Genomic DNA, 23,686 nt, shown 5'->3' with positions numbered 1-23,686 from the left:
GTTTCCATTTCTTATGTTCTTAACTGGAGACAGGTCGGTGCCTACACCGTAGGAGGAGGATACATGAAGGGGCAGTATTTTTAGAAGAGGAGCTTGGAACATTGAAATAACATTACATTTCATCTTTTTTCTGCCACCGAGCCACAAGACCTTCTTTTCTCAACACTTGCCAAAAAATTACACATTCTTTACAGCGACATTCCTGAATCCATACCCCATTAACTCCTTGAAGCATAAGAGCACCCCCCGCCCCCCGCCCCTCCAATTCCCCGTGCCGATTCATCACAGATTAAGAGGACCTGAGGTGGAGTGTGGAAGGAGAGGAGGGCGCACAGAGTGCAAGACAGAGGAAGAAAACATGGTAACAGAGACAGAGGTAAAGACAGAAGAGAGAGAGAGAGCGCGAAAGAGCATTTCAAAAATGATTAAGGCATGAAATATTTTCCTGTGATTTAATAGCCTGTCATGGGGTGGGGTGGGGAAGGGGTCAGTTGAGTGAGTGCCAATGCTGCGGGGTGATGTGTTTGTGTCGTCGTTGTACATTGCTACGTTTCCTGGCAGCAATGAGACGCTACAATTTTCATTGCAAGGGGGAGAGGGCGGGATTTGGGGGAACACTGACCCCGGCAGTGGCCCAGTTTGAAGTAAATTCTGCGTATCCGTCTCTCCGCCATTTAGGTGTGGACTCTCCAGCCCTTTTTTTTTAATATATATATATGTCTTGTTAGCCAGCTATGCGCCGAGGGAATGCCCGGGTATGGTAAACAATCGGATCTGAGCCAGAGTGCAGGAGCTCTGCAGCGAGCTGTCTCCAGCTGCCCATGTTTCCGCCACGTCTGCGGACCTCTTCATGAGATAGAACCGCCGCCTCCTGATGGCCTGGACAGGATAATGGTGCGGCACTGCTTTGTACTCAGGGGGTATTTAGACTAGCTAAGGCTTTTACATGGGGGCATTTCCCCCATACTGGGACATTACACTAGGAAGCACCGAGGTACTGGAGGCATTTACACCAGGGATCACTCCAACTCTGGGAGCATTTACACCAGAGATCACTCCAACGCTGGGAGCGTTTACACCATGGATCACTCCAACGCTGGGAGCGTTTACACCATGGATCACTCCAACTCTGGGGACATTTACACCAGGGATCACTCCAACTCTGGAGCATTTATACACCATGGATCACTCAGACTCTGGGGGCATTTACACCATGGATTACTGGAATTCTGGGGGCATTTACACCAGGGATCATTCCAACTCTGGGAGCATTTACACCATGGATCACTCAGACTCTGGGGGCATTTACACCATGGATCACTGGAATTCTGGGGGCATTAACACCAGGGATCATTCCAACTCTGGGGCATTTATTCCTGGATCACTCAGACTGTGGGGGCATTTGCACAAGGGATCACTCCAACTCTGCTGCATCTACACCATGGATCACTGGAATTCTGGGGGCATTTATACCATGGATCACTCGAGCTCTGGGGGCATTTACATCAGGAATCACAAACTCTGGGGGCATTTACATCAGGGATCACTCAGTCTCTGGGGGCATTTACATCAGGGATCACTCAGTCTCTGGGGGCATTTATACCACAAATCACACCCAGGTGCTAAGACCATTGAAATAAGCAATTTTCACAAAGGACAAGAACTAACTACAGAGTTAAATATATATAAACTGACAGCAATATATAGTATTTACAGCACAGAAACAAATCATTGGGCCCCAATAGATCCATGATCATTATCCTGCACTGGAGTCTCCTCCCTCTCTATTTTATCTAACCCTATCAACGTTTCTTTTTATTCCTTTCTCCCTCATGTACTTATTTTCCCTTAAATGTATTGCTATTATTCACCTCGAGCACTCTTTGTAGTTGTGAGTTCCACATTCTAACTGCGCTACGAGTAAAGAAAGAATCATAAAAAGTTAGTATCCAGACACAGCAAGTGATTAGGAAGGCAAATTGAATGTTGTTGCTTATTGCAAGGGGAGTGGAATATAAAAGTAGGGAAATCTTGCTACAGTTGTTCGGGGCATTGGTGAGACCACATCTGGAGTACTATGTACAGTTTTGGTCTCCTTACTCAAGAAAGTTCACTCGACTGATTCCTGGGATGAGGGGGTTATCCTATGAGGAAAGGTTGGGCAGGTTGTGCCTGAATCCATTGGAGTTTAGAAGAATGGGAAGTGATCTTATTGAAACATATAAGATCCTGAGGGGACTTGACAGGGTGGTTGCTGAGAAGGTATTTCCCCTTATGAAAGAGACTAGAACTAGGGGACGAGATTTAAATATAAGGGCTTTCCAGTTAAGACAGAGATGAAAATAATTTTTTTTTCTCTCAGAGGGTCGTTAGTCTGTGGAATTCTCTTCTCCAAAGAGAGTGGAGGCAGGATTGTTGAATATTTTTAAGGCTGAGTAAGATAGATTCTTGATTGGCAAAGGAATCAAAGGCTATAGAGGGTAGACAGGAAAGTGGTGGCCACAGTCAGATCAGCTATGCCCTTATCAAATGGCGGAGGAGCTCAAGGGGCCGAATGGCCGACACCTGCTCCTAATTCGTATGTTCAAAAAATATTCATATATAATAATATACTAAACGTTATTTCTGGTGATCCACTGGAAATGGTGGCATAGTAATAATATCACTGGGCTAGTAATCCAGAGGCCCAGGGAAATGCTGTGGAGATATGGGTTCAAATCCCACCATGGCAACTGGTGGAATTTAAATTCAATTAACATAATCTGGAATTTAAAGTCTAATGGTGACTATTGTTGATTGTCATAAAAACCCATCTGGTTCACTAATTCTCTAAGGGAAGGAAATCTGCTGCCCTTACCCAGTCTGTTCTGGCCTGGCCTACATGTGACTCCAGATCCACAGCAATGTGGTTGGCTCTTAACTGCCCTCTGAAATGGCCTAGCAAGCCACTCAATTTGAGGGCAATTATGGATGGGCAACAAATGCTGGCCTTGCCAGTGACGCCCACATCCCAAAAAAGAAGAAAGGATTGCCCATTTCCTGGTGAGTCTGTGATGGTTACATCAGTGTATCCTTGGCCTCATCGACAACTTCTGCCAGTAAACTGCAGCTTCCAAATCTGAAGAACATAATATCCAGTACGTATTCTAAAACAGTGAGTTTGAGGTATGTTTAGTGTTACGAATTTGTGCTACAATCTTATCGTGACATACTTCAATCCTCCCTGATTAAAATTGAAAAACTTATCTGAGGAGTAAAGGTTTATCGTTCAGGTCACCAACCAGACAGAAAAGAGTTAAAGAAGAGACATTGGGGAACAGCAACTGGATAAAGCACTGAAACACCTTTTGGTGAACAGGCTTACCACGTTATGTAACTTTTGTTAAAGTTTAATTTCTTTTAGATGGTTGGGATGGGCAACTATCAGATACAAAGCAGTCGATGCAGTGTGGGAATGGCAGCTGTAAATATCCTGGCAAAAAAGCTCAACGTCGACAACAAATGGTATTTTGACAGAAGATGTGACGGGAAGGTTGCGGTTGCAATACGTGGACAACATCAAATCATCCTGCTGAAACCACAGCAGTTAATGAACTTGAATGGAAACAGTGTCAAGCTGGCAGGCAAGTCATTCTTTGCTTCACCACTGTTTTATGCAAGTCCAGGTTTTGCGTGTGACAGGACTGAATCCAACCTGAGTTCAATCGGGTGGTCTTTGTACGTATGAGTGAAATTGGGTGTTAAAGGGCGCTAGACTTGCTTGGAAATAGGCATCCAATTTCATTCATGAGGTCTTGGAATTTTGAGAGGGCATTCCAGAGAAAAGAGTGAGGAATTTTTTTTTTATTGGAGATTAAATGATTCCAGGTTAATTTTAAAAAATGCAAGGTCATGTAACCATTGCACTGAAGTATGGCTCCAGATGCAACTCAGCTGCCTTGCCTGAATGTGGGAGCCAAGAATGTGAGTGTCAGCACGTTGCCCAATCATGGGGCACACACAATGAGCTGAGTGGCCTGCTTCTATGCTGGGCTATTCTATGATTTTATAGGAATCATGCCCACTACTGTCTTCACTTAAGGTCCAGCAGGGGATAGTAATGATGAGCAGGAATCCAGAGCTTTCGCTATAATCCAGATCACTGACTCAAATTGTAGTGCCTCTACTGTTGTCCTAACAGAGAACTGTTAGCTCTGTGTAGAAGAGGGCTGAACCCAGGATTACTTAGTACCGCAGAATGTGGTGCATTTACCCCGCTGAGATATCAGCAATACTGTCTCCTGCTTTTTATTAAGGAGACAAGAGAAAAGCATTCTCTGCCCCCAGAAAGCACAGGTTCGTATAATATTTTCTATTCATCATGCATTTGCTCTCCCAAAATTATCAACTGGCTGAAAAGACCAGATGTATTTGTAATTTTAAGCACAACTGAACCTGTATATCAATCAAGTGGCATTTCCAGTCCACTTATCTTATGCACCAGTTAGGTTTGGCTCACTAGTAGCCTCTGAGTCAAGATTGTGAGTTTAAGTCTCAATCTGTTGGAGCAGTATATACCTATCAGTCAAGTGCACAGGAGTATGTAATGTAATCTCATACTCTCTTCATTGCATATATTGAGGATGTGAGTTAATTGTCCTCCTGGTTCATGCTGCATCCTGGATGACCCTGCACATAAGATCATGTTTCTCTTCGTGGGAAATGAGGGGTCACCTATAGCATTAGGCACAATGAAAATTATCTGGATCGGGCACAAATCATTATAACTAAACATCAAAAATTGGTGGGCTGGGAGCAAGAAGAAATTAGGTAGTGTAAGACAGGTAAAACATCAAGAATCAGACATACAATCAGGCTACAGAGAGAAGCAAGGACTGCCTTCAGCATCTTAGCAATTGTCCAAGGTACTTAGTGCTGCTGCAAAGCATCTTTCAAGGATCCTGATACACTGCTGAGCAGGGATTATTTTGGCAGAAGGTTGAAAACAGTAGCTAAATGCTTGCTGTGTTAAGAGATGCCTGTTTGAAAGGCCAGATTAGGCCTGCAATTTTCAGTCTCCTCACAGCCACTTCCACTGAAGGTACAGAGTGCTCTGGCTAGCACACAGCAGCACTTTGTAGGGTGGCTCAGGAACTGAGGCACCATAGGCTATCAGATATAGCACTGGAGATCCTGGTAGAGGGAGAGGGATGTCCTGTACCCACAGTGGGGAAGGAGTCCGCTTCCCCTTCCTGTCCTTCTCTGCTACTGGGCCTGGCCTCATGTCCTCCTCCCATTCCTCTTCCAAACAAAGGAGAACCCCTAGCCATGACCAAGCACTCTCTTTCTCCTTGTTGCTCATTATGAAGAGCGGCATATTACTCATTCTTTTAAGGTGAGGCCCTCAGAGAACTTCCAGAATAAATATCTTGGTAAAGTTGTTCTAGAAAGTCTCTCACTGTGTATCAGAGGTCCTCTTCGCAGCTCCAGCAGTTATGATCATGAAGTGGTGAGTAGTAATGCTTGAAATCAACTCAAATATCGTGTTTACTCCCAAACAGCTGGTTTTTGTTAAGAAAGAGTATTAACGAAGTGCCAGCCGCCAAAATGCCATGCAGGCATTTTGAGTGGGAATCATCTGTTTAACCAGCTTTGGCTTCTTGCATTAAACACGGGCTAAACTGGCATTTCAGCTTAAGATCCCAACTTGGCCCCCTCATTAACACCAAAATTATTGGACGAGTTTTGCTCCCTCATGTCTCCCAATGCAGTTTGTTACAGAACGTGGGTATAGTTATGAAAATAGGTAATGGTATATTTATACATTATAATTCACTATGTACAAAATAATCTCCTCTTTCTGTCCTAAGCTGAAGTATATCAGGTAACACCAGGAGAGATTTTCTTGATTCACGACCAAATATATTTACCGCTGGGTAAATATGTTGTCGCAGGCGAAGGAGAAAATATAAGGTACATTACTTTAATTGTTTAAGGACAATCCATAATTTCATCAATCTGTCTCAAAAGATTGAGGACATTGGGTCAGTACAGTACATTAATGGCTTCTTCTCCAGCTACCTTACTCACCTGGAAATACATCGTCCTTCCTTCACTGTCACTGGGTCAAAATCCTGGAACTCCCTCCCTAATAGCACCGTGGATGTACCTACACCACATGGACTGCAGCAGTTCAAGAACGCAGCTCACCACCACCTTCTCAAGGGCAACTAGGGATGGGCAATAAATCCTGGCCCAGCCAGCGAAGCCCACATCCCGTGAATGAATAAAAACAAACACCTCTAGAGTTTCCCAGGGTTTCACCCGTGGTCCCTTTTTCCTCATCAGAATATCATCCCTTGTTGAAATGATCAGTATCCATACAGTCAGCTTCCCACGCATATGCTGGTGATATGCAGCTTTACCTTTCTACCCTTTTCGTCACTGCTGCAACCACCTCGGTGCTATTAGATTGTGGATGAGCCAGATCTTCCACTAATTGAACAAAAGGACTTGGTCAAATACGTCTGCACACCTGCCATTGAATCGATCCCCACGCCTGGCTGCTCACAAGCTGAATCACACTACATGAAACAGCATTACCCTCATCGACCTTTTCAGTTACCTCTTCAAAAAACTCCAGCAAGTTAATTAAACACGATTTCCCCTTTAGAAATCCATGCTGGGTCTTCCTTATCAACCCATATTTTTCCATGTGACTACTAATTCTATCCCCAATAATTGTTTCTAGAATCCTGCCCACCGCTGAAGTTAAACTGATTGGCCTGTAATTGCTGGACTTATCCTTACAAACTTGCACTTTAAACTTCAACATGATCATAGCCAGTCTCCTAAACCCATTCCATAAATTTCAAATCACCTAAAACTCATCCAGTCCCACACTAAGCCACACTTATTCACTATTCCCATCCTAACTAATGTATACTGGCTCTCCCATTCTCCAACGGATCTAATTTAAAATCTTCGTACTCATTTACAAATCCCTCCACAACCTTTTCCCTACCCTTAGCTCTGGAACCTCCTCCAAACTTATGCCCCATCCCATGCCTTCCAAGCCACTGAATCTGGCCCCCCGGTGTACCTCCAGTCTCCGTGCGACCTCTGATGTTAAAGCTTTCAGCTGCCTTTGCCCTACTGTCTGGAATACTGTCCCTAAGGCCCTCCACCTTTCTACCTCACTTCCCCCACCTTTAAAAGACAATCTCAAGACACACCTCTTTGACTCTGACTCCCTCAGCCACCTCTCCTAACCTTCCCACAAAGGTTCAATATCCTCTCTTTGAAATGCTATGGGATGTTTCTCTATGCTAAAGATGCTATGCAAAAATGCAAATTATTGTAGTTATCAATTTCATAAGTGTGGTTTTACGGGTAAGTACACCACGTGCTGTAAAGCTAAGCCACAGAAACCCAGGTCTGTGCTGAGTAAGCTGACCTGAAATTTACTGCAATTCCCTGGGTGAAGGAAAGGAGATCTCAGCCAAGGACGTCCAGTACTAATCATGAAAGATAGGATTAGACTGAGCTATGACACATGGCAAAATAGCCCAGCACTCAGTATTAAGGCTCATACTTGAAGATGACCACTTGGGTAAGGGAACAAAGAGCTGCTACTACCAGTGGGACTAAGTTTGCATAAATCAGTGGCTTTAGCAGGGGAAGGAGCATAGTGCATAGGAATGGGAGGCAGCCGTTTAACCCCTCGAGCTGTAACGCCATTCTGTGATATCATGGCTAATCTGCACCCTAACTCCATAAACCCACCTTTGCCCCATATCCCTTAATATCTTTGGATAACAAAAATCCATCAATCTCGGAATTAAGATTAATAATTGGTCTAGCATCAATTGCCATTCACCAAAGAGTGTTTCACACTAAAGAAATAAAGACAATATCTACCTGGTTAACACACCATGGGAATGTCCCAGGTTTGACCCCCATACTCAGTGTTAAATGAGCTGATCAGGTAATAGCTGGGGCCATTACAATGGATCTCAGTGTTCCTGGGCACAAGACGGAGCAAAAAAGAAACAAGTCATAGTTCTTGGTCCTGGTTGTTAGTCTCCAATTCCAGATGGAAAATGCATTTGTGTTGGGATACAGAGTGACAACAGGGTCAACTGATGAAAATATTCTGTCTGCATTATGAGTCTAAACTCCAGTAAAGAATACCCACATGGGTGAGGTACTAGGTGCTGATCAGTGCCACTCAGGGTGGGTCATTATCATGACCACAATGGGGAGAACCTTGTTTCAAAGTGAGATTTTGAATATTCGTAGTGAAGAATATTAAAAAAGACTTGCATTTCTATAGCACCTTTCAGAACTACTGGACATCTCAAAGTGGTTTACAGCCAATGAAGTGCTTCTGAAGTGTAGCCACTGTTGTAATGTAGGGAACATGGCAGCCAATTTGCACAAAGTAAGCTCCCACAAACATCAATCTAATAATAACCAGGTAAATCTGTTTTTTGTGATGTTAATTGAAGGATATATAGTGGCCAGGACACAGGATAACTTCCCTACCCTTCTTCAGAATACTGCCATGGAATCATTCATGTCTACCTGAGGCAGCAGACGGTGCCTCAGTTTAATGTCTCAATGGAAAGACAGCACAGTATTCCCTCAGTACTACACTGGAGTGGCAGCCTTGATATTTGTGCTCAAGTCTGACTTGAACTTAGAACCTTCCGTCTCGGGGGCGAGAGTGCTCAGGGACAGAGCCACAGCTGCCACCTGGTCAGTGAAATCCACACAAAAAAATAATAAGTAGTGGCTTGGAGCTCCATGCCAGTTAATGAGAAGCAGGAAAGGAAAGACACATTGTATAAATCAACATGCAGCTTCCCAACTTTTTGTCAACAGCTACACTCCAAAAGCAATGTCTTGCCCAGTGGCCCCTCTCTGGAAGGCTTCAGTACATTGCACATGGGTCCTTGCCTGTGATTTCTATACAAGGAACTCCCATAGGTAGGGAAAATTAAATATGACTAACAGTTAAAATAAATTGCTCAATTCCAAAAGGGCCACTTTATGCGCTGCATAGAGACACGAGTATCTAGCCTCCTCACAGCATTTCCTTGCCATCTGTTGCAGGAGTGCAAGAAAGGGGAAGCAAACAGTACTTGATCAACATCCCTAAGCCAGACAGGTCATGGATGGAGGCTTAAGGACACAGCAGTAAGTCTGCTGATGGCCACAGGTGAATGGAAGGTTGGTCACAAATGTCTGCTGGATCTTTTTGATTGTAACACCATTCTAAATGAACATGTGCTTTTCTCCCAGGGACCACAGTGGAGTAATGTCCTGCATAAACAAAATGAAAAGTGATGTAAGTATCTCTATGGCAGGAAAAGGGACAAAGTTCTCTTAGCTGCAGTTGAACTCAGTAGCTCTTTCATGGCCATGATCAGACTTGGCATCTTTTAGAAAGTGCTGGGAATAGATGGAAAGCAATAAGTTCACATATGGACGACAGCAAGCCCATTTCATTGTTCTGTGTGTGTGCGCGTGTGTGCCTGTGCTCAGGCTCAGGCTCCGGTCCACACATTTGTGAACCCAGACCATGTTTCATATTTGCACAATCAAGCTCCATTTCATCTGTGTGCAATTAAGTAACATTTCAAGCAAAAGTAGTCCAATCCAGTAATGGAAACCAAACATCATAGTTACCATGTGGTCATTTCCAAATTCAGATGATTCAGACAGATCATCCAATGTGATGTACAAATGACTTCTGTGACAAAAATAAAACACTTTTGTCACTGAAAATCATGATTATGGTTTTCATACCATTGAGTACATCCTTAAAGTCCTTCTTTTCCTCCGCAAATGTATTACCTCATACTAATTACATTAAATTGTATCGGCCACTTGTTAGCCCATGCTGCTAACTTGTCTCTGTTTCTGTATTTATATTTCATATCTCCCTGTCAATTTTTTAAGCATTCTTATTTTGTCTTCTTCATATTTGATTGTTCATCCAAAGCTATGAGAGCAAGAAAGATAGATAGGCCAAAGAAACTCCCTGGAGAGCCAGCAACGAACTGTTTGGTTAATATGTATGTTTCGTGTCGTACTCCATTTTATATAACAGCTTAGCACAGCAAACATAACTACATAATTTTTCTATGTTCTGAGGAGAGGTAGCTAAATCTTCAGTGTGTCAATTTTGCTTACTTATCCAATGAGAGTTTAACAGCTGAGGACACCTAATATTACTAGGTCTTTGATTTTTATATTTACAACTTGTATGGCATTAGGAGTCACTAATAGTCTCAAGCAGTCCTACATTGCAGTGATGTGTTTGATCTGAGCTTGAGGAAAGGGGAAAGATTGGTATGGTGGTACATTGTGGAGGAGCATTGGCGCAGTGTTCTAATCCTGCTTAAAGTTTTCAAAAGTAGGATGAAATTGGCAAAGCTGATTCAAGGGGTTCTGGTATCAGGGATACAGGTTAGAAATGAGACAGTAGAAATAAGAAGGGAAGAAGCCAAGTAAAACTTCTCCATCCAAAATACTAAACTTGTTCTACTTGCCTCACCAAGAATCAGTACCTTCACTGCAGGGAACTGGGGAGGATGGTGGAGGAACAAGGTGGAAGGGAATATTGGGATGATTTGTGATTCATTTATAATCTCTTTTAAGCCCCTGCATCATAATCTTATTTCTTTCTCAAATCCTGATCAACGGTGCCTCACTGTACAGAAAATAAAACTGGAAAAAAGCAGTTGGGTCATGGAACATTTATAATTCACCCAAATATCAGCATCAAGCACCCACAAGTCTAGCAAATATGGCCAGGTGCAAAATAAATCTCCCCCTCTCTCTTCTTTTGCTACAACATGTCTGAGTTCCGCAATACCGTGTCAGTGTAATTTTCAGACATGCTTCAGGTCAACCCCTCTGAGCGCTGAATTACAGGCAGCTCTTGACCGATGATGATTGATGTAAGCCTGCCCAAAACCCATTTCCTGTACAAATGTACCAATAGACAGGAAAGATCATCAATTTTGGTTAGATTTGAATTCAGGTCAGAGATGAAAGACTAGTGTCAATGTCAGTTCCCACAATAACTAGTCTTTCTTTAACCAGTGGCCATGTTGTTCAGATGCTACTTCAAATCCGACTTCTTTTGAGTTAATTTCGAAATACCTTCTATATCATAATAATCTACTTGTGTCTTTTAAGATCATGCAACGTATCATGATAGGCATTGGTCCTCCCCCATACGCAACAAAGCGTGGATTACTTCATCATAAACTGGGACGTTTCAGTGAAGTCCAACAGGGCAATCTGTTGCAAGTGCTGGATCAGTGCACTAATTATCTGCTGGAAAACTTGAATAACAGTTAGAAGCCAGGGTTGTGGGCAGGCGGTCAAAGGAAATACCCAGATGTGTACCACATGAAGGAAAGCTGGCAACTGATAGAAAAAGCAGTTGATGTAAATGTTAAGCGTCATCAAGGCCAGTGGTAAGGAGGCGAGACATGACCAAATAAAAACAAAGTGTTGCCCTCTCTGTTTCGCTCTGTTTCTTTGGGGTGTTGAACTTACGCTCTCAAAGCTCCCTCTGTTTTCTGTACTCTTTTGAAGTTTGGTCTCTTATCTGGAATTGTCAAAACCAGCATGAGAATTTAATCTAGTAAATTAGTTTGTGAATTTACTAGATTCTTCCCTCACCCAAAGGTGATAACTTTTTCCAGAGTAGGTGCTTTGTGCCACCATTCTTCGTATATAAACTGAGCATCAAAAGACTTCACCCTTACAAGGCAAAAAAACTGACCCGGATCGTCTTACCACCCAATATCCACACATGCATATTTCCATGGGGGAGGGGTCACTGGGTACCTTGGAATATTGGAATTGCTAGACAAAAGAAAAAAACCCAGATCGATCTAGTTCACCTTCTGTCATCCTAGTAGTCGCATGGTACAACAGAAATGGACTTGACTAACCATGGCAATTAATCTTTATCAACTAGCCTATCTATAACAATCCCAGATATGACACAAATGGTGGAAATCTTTGGGACCATAAATCCAAAGTTATATGAAAGCAAAATACTGCAAATGCTGGAAAGCTGAAATAAGATCAGAAAGCTCGAAAGACAACCTCAGATCTGAAGAAAAATCATATTTGACTCAAAACATTAACTCTGTTTCTTTCTCCATAGATGCTGCCAGACCTGCTGAGTATTTCCAGCCCTTTGTTTTTATTTCATAGTTCCAAATTTATCTGTTCCAAGGATGCTATGCTTACCACGTCATGTCTCAAACTATTCACATACTGTACTCCAAAACATTAATAGCTGAAAGAAATCTGTCTAATTTACATTTGACTGAATCAATACTAAATGCTCCCACCATCTCCTTCAGGTTTCATAGATTGACCATTTTCTCAATGAAATAAGGTTTCAACAGATTAATTTTGAATTTAACCCGTCTTCAAGTTGGGCCACGTCTTCTGGTTCTACTGTTTTGGACAAAATGGAACACCTTATCGGGATCTAAATTAGCTAGCCCTCTTACAAGCTTTAATAATAACCATCATATTATCTTTCAAACTGCTCTTTTCCATTGAGAATATGCCCAATTTATATAATCACACATCATTATCCAATCCCTCCATCCTCTCTTCAACCATCTGGTTATCCTCTTCTGTATCCTTTCAACAGCTATAACGTCCTGACTTGATTTTTCCCATCCCCAGCTTGGAGAACCTGAGTTCAGTTCCAGCAGTACTCTTACCACTGTGTATGGAAATTGGTTTGAGGGCTGAATTGGACTTGACTTGTGATGCCCATGCACTCAAGTAATAAGGTGCCCCCATAAGATTGAATTGTCGATTTATGGCTTACAGTTTGAATAAATTCCTTAAAAACCAATCTTTGTAGTTGCTGCCTCAAAGACCACAAGAGTAATGAATTCCTTTAAAAAAGTGTAATTTTATTAAATTTTTAAGAAAGGAACAGAGATCAAAATCATGGACAAAGAACAATAAATTCAGAGAGAATACTATTTGACAATTAATCTAATTGAGGTTAGCTATTAACTTGCCAACAATTATTAAAAACTAACTAGTTTGATTACAAACTTGGTCTTGAAGGCAGCATGCCGCAGCAATTTTGGGCAGGATCGAAGCCTGCATTTCCTGATCTGCAGTAGCTGACTCCTACAAATAACAAGGGGACAAAAAATATTGTGTGTCTATATTTTTTATCATTATTGAAAAACTGAGATGAAAAGCATAGCTCCACAATGCAGGGCACCATAATAGCCCAGCCTGAGAACTGAGTCCGAAAAGCCACAATCAGATCAGCCATGATCTTATTGAATGGCAGAACAGGCTTCAGGGGCCAAATGGCCTACTGCTCCCAATTCGTATGTATGTTTGTAAGCCTCCCAACACTATTTTTGCCTATTCATCCTTAAAGGCAACTTAGCCAGGTATCAAAGGTAGGCTAGCACCATGGAATGGTACCTTATTAAACAGCCTTAAATGAGAGGAAAGGAGAGGAGAGAGGAGAAAAATTGGCAATAACAGGAGTGAATGGGTGAATCAGGAAGAAGCAGTGACTAAATGATACCAAGTGTGGAATTTAAAAGGCTAAGGATTACATATAACAAGTGTTTGACACCAAGCCATCGCAATGTTCATATCACCTCTCCTCATTCTTACTGCCAAAATGCATCACTTCACTGTATTACATTTAATCGGCCATTTTACCAGTCTATTTATGGGCTTCTGAAGTCTCATTATTCTCACTATTTGCTACACTTATAAACTTTGCAATTATGCCCTGTATACCCAAGTCCAGGTCATTAATATATATCAAAAAGAGCCGAATACCAACCCCTGGGGAGAATTACTCTATTCTTTCCTTTTTAGTCTGGAAAACAATTATTTACCACCATTCTGTTTTCTGTGCTTTGGCCAATTTTGTTTCTATGCTGCCATTATCCCTTTAATTGCATGGGCTTTAATTTTGCGAATAAACTTATCATGTGGTACTTTGTCAAACACATTTCAAAAATCCACATGCACAGCATCAATCACACTACTTTCAACAACCCTGTTGCTTTATAGTTAAGCCTGATTTGTCTTTAACAAATCTGTGCCGACTTTCATTTATTAGCCCATACCTTTACAAAGGCCAATTAATTATGTCCTGGACTATTGCCTTTAAAAGTTTCTCTACCACCCAGAGCTTATCCCTCTCCCCTTTTTAAACAGAGCATTTGCAATCCTCCAGTCCTCTGGGACCAACCCAGGAGGATTGGAAGGTTGTGGCCAGAGCCTCTGCAATTTCCACCCTTATTTGCCAAATGGTATTTCATATAAGACCCTGGGAACCAGAAGACAGGCACCATGCCATTGGTACAGGCCGAAATTGAACCTGGATTTCAAAGGTGAAAGTTTAGTGTACTGAAGCAGTCATGAGCCCACGTTACGTCTTTTCAGAACAAATGGAGATTTACCTTAGGCAAACATGCCATTTGGGTTGGTGCTGATTGCGAAAATGGCCTGAGTAAATCAAGACGTGTTGTCTTCGACAGCTGGCCCACTTTTTCAGCGACGCTGCGAGTCATTTGTTTGGGCCTGGGAACCAGACCCAGATCACCTACTTTATAATGGGGCAGAATGCCTGGCCCTTTGATGGCAGCAGAGGCTGAAGCATATCTGTGGAGAAAGGGGAGAAGGTGGGTTGGGGGAACAAGAATTGTTACTCATAGTGCTATGGTCGCCTGCAAATTGCTGCCAGCCAAAAGAGCCAACCTTAACAGAATTACCTAGAAAGCTGCCACTAACAACAGGTGGATAAAGGAAACATCTGCTAAAACACAGAGCTAAAAGTCCAGAGGACCTTAGGTTTGATTCCTGTACTTTGCTGTATTAGTTGGTCTTAATTAGGGCAGTACTTTTTACTGCATCCTTCAGTCAGTTATGAGGTATAATTCCAGACTCCTGATTTCTATCAGCGTCTTTTGCTATTTCAGGATCCCATTTAGTGAGATGCCTTCAGTGGCTAAATAACCGGCTAACATGGGGGCAATTTCAACCTAACACATCTGTAAAGAAAGGTGACCAAGTGGGATTCAATGCTGGTTTCAGGCCCCTCCAGATTTTAATTGGAGAGTGACATCAGCCAGGGTGTAAATGACAGCTATCCACTCGATCCCATGGATTTCCCACCTAACGATGTTAGGTTAAAATTTCCCCATTACTGTCTCAGGTCTAGAATGACACATTGGTTGAGGCACGGGAAAGATAACTGCACCCACTGAATATTAACCCAAGACAAATCAGCACCTTCAAGAGGGGAAGGAGAAAACTGACAACAAAAAACAAAATTACTCAAATCCAAGGGCAGCAATTACCTCAGATAAGTCTTCAACTGCCAGTCTGGGAAGCTAATACTGTGGTTTGGATTTCACAATTAGCAGCCATGCAATGATGCTCGCCAATGAAGAAAGCAGCCCACAAAGATCGAGCAATCTCTGGCGAGGACTTCCTCTTTCCTGACGTCAGTTTGAATCTGATGCCAAGTCAAGGGATCCTACTGCAGCAGTGATGTCACCAAGCACGGTAACAGCCAATCACATTTAAGTATTCTCACAGACAGCAAATCAGGACGTTAAAAACCTCTAAACCCCTTCACACACAATTTTATGTTTTATAAATGGCAAAATAAATAATTGCCGCATATACATGAGATTAAAGTAGAAGCTAAATTATCATGAATTTTTAAAAAAATTAAAATACAAGGAATTTCTTATCATAATAGAGAAATGGAACATTCAACAAATATAGAGTTACTCTTTCGGGGCCAGTGAGAGTATTTAGCAGTAATTACAAACTTAGTATACCATTAAAAACCCAGTTACCTCTTACTCTTTGAGGTGTAACTTTTCCAAGGGTTTTACAATGAGACTAAGAGTGGATGTTCTGGTCAATTCAATAATTTCTAATTGACTGTCTTCTGAGGGGACCTCAACAGCGCACCCTATAGCGAAACATAGAATCACTGACTGCAAATTCTGGATTTCCATGTTTAAATGTGCATGTGCGGATTCCAGTAGCTGCTGTCAGTTTCAGAGGAATAATGATGGTGGCCGATGGCAGTTTCGGGTCATTCCTACCACAAGTTGTGGGCCTTTAATTCAGAGAGTAAGTTTAAATTTTATATGCACAGCATAATAAAACCATATAGTAAATTAGAAGTAAATTAGACTCTATTTCCTTAGAGTCACTTATGATCGTCAGTTGTAACACATAACATTGATTTTCTTTTGAGAATTGCATGTGTTCTCCCTGACATCTCAGTTGGTAAAGTTAGGTACCTAATGTGGAACTGAATGTATTTAATTCCTGGTCCGTGCTAAATTAGCTGAAGTAGAAATTAGACTGCTACAACTGGTCTCAGTGACTCTGAGCTCAGAAGCTTTCAAATAAAATGACCCAGAGTTCCAGTTCGTAACTAACCAGTAACTGTTGCTAGAAACCATGTTAAGTGCTAAGTGAAGCCTGTTTGCCTTCCCCAGAGCAAAGTAAGGCAGTTGATTTTCACAGTATTGGTTCATGTACAGAGAATGGTCTAATCCAGCATGACCCAGAAGCTTCAGGGTGAGGAAGAAAATTGGAAGGATTCAGAATTTTAAAATGAGAGCACCTTTGGGTAATTAAATCAATTAATATGTTTTCAAAATAACAGAACAAATGCAGACAGCAAATTCTAGCAAGATAAAAGCTGCTCCTTGTTTACTCTGCATATTACATACCTCCCCTGCAGGTTTGGAGGTTTGTGTTCTAAGAGAGGTAGCTTGTCTTTAATGAACTCCCCCAGCGAAGGCCCAAGTCCGAGTATGGCTGCACTGTTCAGTAATAGCAGCAGTTTCTGCATCATTTGACTGCGCTGAGTGTACAGCAGCACCTCCAAATCCGTCTTCTCTAGATTGGTAGTAGGAAAGGCTTCATCCACACATTCTGTTTTGTCCTGCAGAGAAAGGGCACTGCACAATCAGAACATGCTCAAGAATAAATCCATCCCAATTCTAGAGATGTTCATAAGAACAGTTTTCTGGGGTTTCAAAGTAAAAATATTGGGATAAATACCCGGGCAACAATATTTATCAATGGTACCAGATAAATCCTTACCCAATTATCAAAGATATCAGACAATGATTGTTTATTAACCTTTGAGTCATTTAAAACATTGAGATTGCAAGTAATTAGCAGATAGGGTTAATTGACAAAATAAATAACCAAGGCCGTTCAGTAATATCACAGTGATTCAGCATTAACTTCTTGCGGATTGTAAATTTACAGCTGAGATAACTGACTGAAAATACATAAATTTGGTGAGATTAATTTAGGATTTGACTCCTTAGACAGGTTACAAATTAACAGTGTTAATTAACACCAATCTACTGACTAGATTTCAAGTGTCCATATTTTTGTAGCTAGCAACGTTTCCAGAATTTGTACAAATTTTTCTTTATAAACCAGGATGGATGAACTAGTTGCCTCACTGTTCTCTGGGGGATGGCATTAACCTTATGAGATATCAGAATGACTTCAACGGGAATAAAAATCAAGGCGGGCTGCCAATTCACAATCACCCCATTCCACTGGGTTTAGAACAGGAAGGGCGTAAGCTAAAAAAGAAAAATAATCCTGAATGCTAAGTGACATATCAAGTTAGAGTTCATCTTATTGCATTTTATTTAAAGTTTAAGAATATGGCCTTGTTCCCACAGCTATCAGTAAGCCAAGTTTCTAGCAAACTTCAGGACAAGGACCAGGACAAATCAAAGTTGGGACAGAGTTATAATTCACTCTTGCTGCAGTAGCCAGTTACACAGTGAGCCTAGTAGAGACCTGACAGCAGGTTCTTTCATTTTCTGGAGGCACAGTAAAGAGGATTAGAGTGAAAGAGAGAAAACCATAAGGGTTTCACTTTTTCGCTAGGTGACACAGTATTAAATTTCAACATTGTTTTGTTAATACAGCCATTCACTTATTCTGCGTTAATATAAAGGAGCACAGACAAGAGCGTAGCATGAATATGTTAATTAGCAATCAAAAAGTAGTTTGCAGATGAAATGAAGCATCTGAGTAAATAAAGGCCACCTTTTCAAAAAGGCAATGTACAATCTTTCACTTGGTGGCACTAACAGGTTTTACTGATGAACAATGGAGTTTGTAGTATTTGCACAACAAATAAAAGATTTGCATCCTCCCGTGACTTTGGAAGCAATGGAATTTTATTTAAAAACAAAAAAACTGTGGATGCTGGAAATCCAAAACAAAAACAGAATTACCTGGAAAAACTAAGCAGGTCTGGCAGCATCGGCGGAGAAGAAAAGAGCTGACGTTTCGAGTCCTCATTCGAAGGGTCATGAGGACTCGAAACTTCAACTCTTTTCTTCTCCGCCGATGCTGCCAGACCTGCTGAGTTTTTCCAGGTAATTCTGTTTTTGTTATGGAATTTTATTTACTTTTTTGGGTAGAATGGTAGTAGGGAGGAGGGAGGACATGAAAGGGTGGCAAAATACAATCTCATTATTAAGCATGGAGGAGTGAATTCAATGGGATCTGATAGACAGATGCAAACACTTGTTCAGCAAACATTGGTGAAACAGAAGAGACAGTGATGAACTTAAAATAAACCACAAAAGAAATTTTTTAAAAAGATTAGGAACATTTCTTTGCACTGAAAAGGTAAGAAAGTGGAATTTTCTGCTACAAATTGATACGATTCCATGCAAGTGATTGTAGCCTGGTGATTCCCAGGGATCGGTAGTAGGGCCTCAGCCTTTTACCAAATATATATTGATGACTTGGACAAAGTTAGGGGGCATACTAAATTATCTGGATGGGAGGAGGATTTTTGCAAAAGGACACAGAACTAAATGAGTGAGTAAAACTATGACAGGTGGAGTTCAATGTGGGGAAGTGTGAGGTCATTCACTTTGGATCTACTAAAGGCAAATCAGATTTTTTTTGAATACCTGCTAGGAGCTGTGGGGGGAGCAATGGGATTTAGATCTCCATGTGCACATATCAGTAGGAGCTGGTGCTCAGATACAAAAAGTAATCAAAGAGGTTAATGGAATGTTTGCCGTTACCTCGAGGTGTTTGGAATAGTAAAGTTATTATGTTATGCTTCATTTGTACAGAGCCTTGGTCAGGCCCCATTTGGATACTGAACCTCAATGAAGATATAGTGGCCACAGTGGAGTACAGAGCAATTTCACCAGAATTATACCAGGGTTTAAAGGGTTAAATGAGGAGGACATGGCCTCATAAATGTGACATGGCCCTTTGGTATAGAAGGTGAAGGGGTGATATGAACAAGGCATTAAGACGATTTGGGGATTTGCTGGAATAGAGCCAGAGACACTACTTCCTGTGGTGGGAGAACCCAGAACAAGAGGACTAAACCTTAAAAGCATATGGTCAATATTACTTCTGGCTGAAAAATTAATAAAGAATCAGCGAAAATACTAAAATAATCAAAGTTATGCAATATATAAACTGTTTTGAAATGAGAGAGCAAGCATAAAAGTGTGTAGTTATTTTTATTAAGCTGCAGAATGTGGATCGTTAATGTGGCTTACAAGATGATTACCAGCAAGGAAACCCCCTTTGACCCCTTCTCACAAACAGGCAGAGTGAAAGAGCGAACTGAAAACCACAAGGTTGTTCCTGGGTTGTGTAGGAGTAAAACAATAAAAAAAGTGAGTTATTTGAAGAGTATCCTCAACAAACACACATCATCTCAAACAAGAAAACGAGCAACCTGGTAATATTCACCCCATTCCAGTTATGGTCTTTGACACCCAATAAAGGAGACAGCTAGCACCAAGTGGAATTCACACAGTAAAACAATGCCGAGAATAGCAAAACAAAAACAAAAACAGAATTACCTGGAAAAACTCAGCAGGTCTGGCAGCATCGGCGGAGAAGAAAAGAGTTGACGTTTCAAGTCCTCATGACCCTTTGACAGAACCAAAGAGAATAGCAACATGGACACAAGGTACTGGTTGCTGTGTAGTGTGATATGTATTGAAACAGCTAAGAAAAGCCATTTCAGTACACTTCTTACTGAATACAATATACTAGGTCTGATTGACTACTGCCACAAAAGGACTTCTGCACTTAAAGTCTAGGCTACTTTTTTTAAATTCAGCTTTACTATATCTGAAATGGTAAGAATAAAAAGAGAAAGTTTACTCTCTGTTAGTAAGAAGTACTAGGGAAGTATACAACATCCTAGGCTTTATTAATAGGGGCACACAGTACACAAGCATGAAGTTATGTTAAAAGCAAAATACTGCGGATGCTGGAAATCAAAACAAAAATACCTAGAAAAAAATCAGCAGGTCTGACAGCATCTGCGGAGAGGGATACAGTTGACGTTTCAAGTCCATATGACCCTTCATCAGACTGTCTCTTCTTGGCCTCCACCTATCACTGGCCCCTTATTGAGCTCTCCTGTCCCACCCCATTCTACCATCTTATATTTAATCTCATTTCTATATGTCTTACTTTTGATGAAGGGTCATACGGACTCGAAACGTCAACTGTATCCCTCTCCGCAGATGCTGTCAGACCTGTTGAGTTTTTCCACGAAGTTACGTTAAACTTGTAGAAAATACTGGTTCGGCCTCAACTGGAGTATTACATACAATTCTGAGCACCACACTTTAGGGAGGATGTGAAGGCATTACAGAGGGTGCAGAAAAGATTCACACAAATGGTTCTAGGGATGAGGAACTTCAGTTACATGGATAGATTGGAGACGTTCGGATTGTTGTCCTTGGAGACGAGAAGGTTGGGGGGGAGATTTGGTAGAGGTGTTCAAAATCATGAGGGCTCTGGACAGAGTTGATAGGGAGAAACTGCTCCCATTGGTAAAAAGGACCAGGAACCAAAGGACACAAATTTAAGGTAAATGGCAAAAGAAGCAATGGGGTCATGAGGGAAAACATTTTCACACAGCAAGTGTTTATGATCTGCAATGCACTGCCTAAGAGTGTGCTGGAGGCAGGTTCAGTCAAGGCATTCAAGAGAGAATTGGGTTACAATCTGAAAAGGAAGAATGCACAGAGCTACAGGGAGGGGGTGGGGGCGAATGGCACTAGATGAGTTGTTCCTTAAGAGGGCCAGCACAGACATGACAGGCCAAATAGCCTCCTTCTGTAGTGTAACCATTCTGTGATTGTGTGCAATAACTTAATAAATTAGCTTTTTATTACAGGTATATTTAATTTGTGTTAGCTGTGGCTCAGTTGGTAGCACTCTTGCCTTTGAGTCAGCAGATTCTGGGTCCAAATCTCACTCGAGGACTTTAAGCACAAAAATCAAGGCTGACACTCCCAGTGCAGTACTGATGGAGTGCTGCACAGGTGCATTGATGAGTGGCAGGCCAGAGAATTGGTCAGAATATAAAGAACAGCAGAGAATGACCAAAAGGTTAACCAGGAGAAAGAAATTAGAATGTGAGAGGAAGCTAGCCAGAAATGTAAAAACGGGTAGCAAGAGTTCCTACGGGTATTTAAAAAGGAAAAGAGTAAGAAAAGTGAGTGTTGGTCCTCCAGAGAGTGACAGTGGGGAGTTAATAGTAGATAATAAGGAAGTGGCGGAAGAAATGAACAAATATTTTGCTTCTGTGTTCACTATAGAGGATCCAAAATCATTCCAGTAATAGCTGCAAATCAAGGGGTGCAAGGGAGAGAGGAACTTGGTGAAATTGAAATCACTAGGGAAACAGTGCTGAGCAAATTGATGGAACTGCAGGATGGCAAGTATCTGGGTCCTGATGGACTACATCCAAGAGTCTTAAAAAGTGGTGGCTAATGAGCTAGTAGATGCGCTGGTGTTAATTTTCCAAAATTCACTAGATTCTGGAAAGGTTCCATCAGACTGGAAAGGAGCAAATATAACCCTTCTATTCAAGAAGGGAGGGAGGGAGGCAGAAAACAGGAATCTATAGACCAGTTAGCTTGACATTTGTCATGGGGAAGTTGTTAGAATTGATCATTAAGGAGGTTATAGCTGGGCACTTAAAAGAGCTCAAGGCAATCAGGAAAAGTCAGCATGGTTTGTGAAAGGAAAATCATGTTTAACCCATTTATTGGAGTTCTTTGAAGGAGTAACATGTGCTGTGGATAAAGGGGAGCCTGTAGACGTACTGTACTTGCATTTCCAAAAGACATTTGATAAGGTGCCATTTCGGAGCTTATTACGGAAAATAAAAGCGCATGGTGTAGGGGGTAACATATTAACATGGGTAGAAGATTGGCTGGCTGGCAGAAAGCAGAGGTTAAGCATAAATGGGTCTTTTTTCGATTGGCAGGATGTGATGAGTGGAGTCCTGCAGGGGACTGTGGGCCTCAACTTTTTACAATTTACATTAATGACATAGATGAGGGGAGTGAAGGTATGGTAGCTAAGTTTGCAGATGACACAAAAATAGGTAGGAAAGTATGTTGTGAAGAGGACATGAGGAGGTTGTAGATGGATATAGCTAGGTTGAGTGAGTGGGCAAAGATCTGGCAAATGGAGTTTAATGTGGGAAAATGTGAAGTTGTTCATGTTGGCAGAAAGAATAAAAAAGCAGAATACTGCTTAAATGGAGAACAGCTGCATAATTCTGAGATGCAGAGAGATCTGGGTGTTCTGGTACATGAGTCACAAAAAGTTAGTATGCAGGTACAGCAAGTAATTAAGAAGGCTAATAGAGTGCTATTCTTTATTACAAGAGGAATTGAACATAAAAGTGAAGATGTTATGCTTCAGTTCTACCGGGCATTGGTGAAACCGTGCCTCGAATACTGTTTGCAGTTATGGTCTCCTCATTTAAGGAAGGATATAAATGCATTGGAGGTAGTTCAGAGGAGGTTTACCAGATTGACACCTGGAATGAGTGGGTTGGCTTAAGAGGAAAGGTTGAACAGACTGGGCTTGAGTTTAGAAGAGTGAGGGGTGATTTGGTTAAAATATACAAGATCCTGAACAGCCTTGACAAGGTGGACATGGAAAAGATGTTTCCTCTTCTGGGTCAGTCCAGAACTAAGGGGCACAGTTTTAAAAATAGGGGCGCTCTTTTAGGACAGAGATGAGGAGAATTTTTTTCTTTCTGAGAGTTTTTCAACTTTGGAATTCTCTGCCTCAGAAGGTGGGGTCATTGAATATTTTAAAGGTTCTTGTTAGGCAAGGGAATCAAAAGTTTTCAGGGTTAGATGGGGATGTGAAATTTGAAACACAAGCAGATCAACCCTGATCTTATTGAATGGCGGAGTGGGCTCGAGGGCCAAATGGTGTACTCCTGTTCCTATTCCTTATGTTCAAATTAGGTGTTAAAGTGAGGCCTCATTTGCCCTCTCAGGTTGGTGTATAAGATCCCATGCCACTATTACAAAGAAGAGCAGTGGAGTTTTCCACAGTGTCCTTGGCCAATATTTATCCCTCAATCATTCGAGGGGAAGCTGTGGCATAGTGGTACTGTCACTGGACTAGTAATCCAGAGACTCAGGGTAATGCTGTGGGGACCCAGGTTCGAATCTTCAAAGATTTTAATTCAATATAAATCTGGAATTAAAAGTCTAATGGTGACCATGAAACCACTGTCGATTGTATTGAAAACCCAGCTGGTTCACTAACGTCGTTTAGGAAAGGA

At 41.5% G+C, this 23,686-nt stretch overlaps 2 protein-coding genes across 4 annotated transcripts in view; one reads left to right on the top strand and one right to left on the bottom strand.

The window, feature by feature from the left end:
• Nucleotides 1–268: 268 nt before the first annotated feature.
• Nucleotides 269–11,517, top strand: ptrh1 (peptidyl-tRNA hydrolase 1 homolog). Of its 2 annotated transcripts, none has more exons than XM_041194143.1 (5): nucleotides 269–376; nucleotides 3,404–3,623; nucleotides 5,850–5,952; nucleotides 9,286–9,331; nucleotides 11,191–11,517. In XM_041194143.1, exons 1-5 carry the CDS (start codon nucleotides 359–361, stop codon nucleotides 11,353–11,355), a joined length of 552 nt encoding a protein of 183 aa, XP_041050077.1. In that variant the 5' UTR covers nucleotides 269–358; the 3' UTR covers nucleotides 11,356–11,517. The 2 variants fall into 2 exon arrangements, with proteins under 2 accessions (XP_041050077.1, XP_041050076.1); XM_041194142.1 differs by lacking the exon at nucleotides 269–376 and adding an exon at nucleotides 667–894.
• A 1,455-nt stretch (nucleotides 11,518–12,972) lies between these two features.
• Nucleotides 12,973–23,686, bottom strand: part of cfap157 (cilia and flagella associated protein 157) — a 28,325-nt gene continuing 17,611 nt past the window's right edge. For both annotated transcript variants that reach the window (XM_041193267.1, XM_041193268.1), the window contains exons 7-9: nucleotides 16,782–16,996; nucleotides 14,481–14,682; nucleotides 12,973–13,173 (exon numbers count right to left, since the gene is read on the bottom strand). In XM_041193267.1, the coding sequence (XP_041049201.1) occupies nucleotides 13,075–13,173; nucleotides 14,481–14,682; nucleotides 16,782–16,996 (516 nt within the window). In that variant the 3' untranslated portion in view covers nucleotides 12,973–13,074. The remainder of the gene's footprint in view (nucleotides 13,174–14,480; nucleotides 14,683–16,781; nucleotides 16,997–23,686) is intronic.

Source organism: Carcharodon carcharias, chromosome 8, assembly GCF_017639515.1.
Source record: "Carcharodon carcharias isolate sCarCar2 chromosome 8, sCarCar2.pri, whole genome shotgun sequence".
Lineage (NCBI taxonomy): Eukaryota > Metazoa > Chordata > Chondrichthyes > Lamniformes > Lamnidae > Carcharodon > Carcharodon carcharias.
The sequence above is the reverse complement of the archived record's forward strand: the minus strand, read 5'-3'. Positions and strand labels throughout refer to the sequence as shown.

Excerpts from the sequence above, each read along its gene's own strand:
- ptrh1 (XM_041194142.1), top strand. The coding sequence starts at position 748 with ATGCCCGGGTATGGTAAACAATCGGATCTGAGCCAGAGTGCAGGAGCT. Across the intron at positions 895-3,403 it reads ATGGCCTGGACAGGATAATG|ATGGTTGGGATGGGCAACTA; the intron begins GTGCGGCACTGC and ends AATTTCTTTTAG. Across the intron at positions 9,332-11,190 it reads TAAACAAAATGAAAAGTGAT|ATCATGCAACGTATCATGAT; the intron begins GTAAGTATCTCT and ends GTGTCTTTTAAG.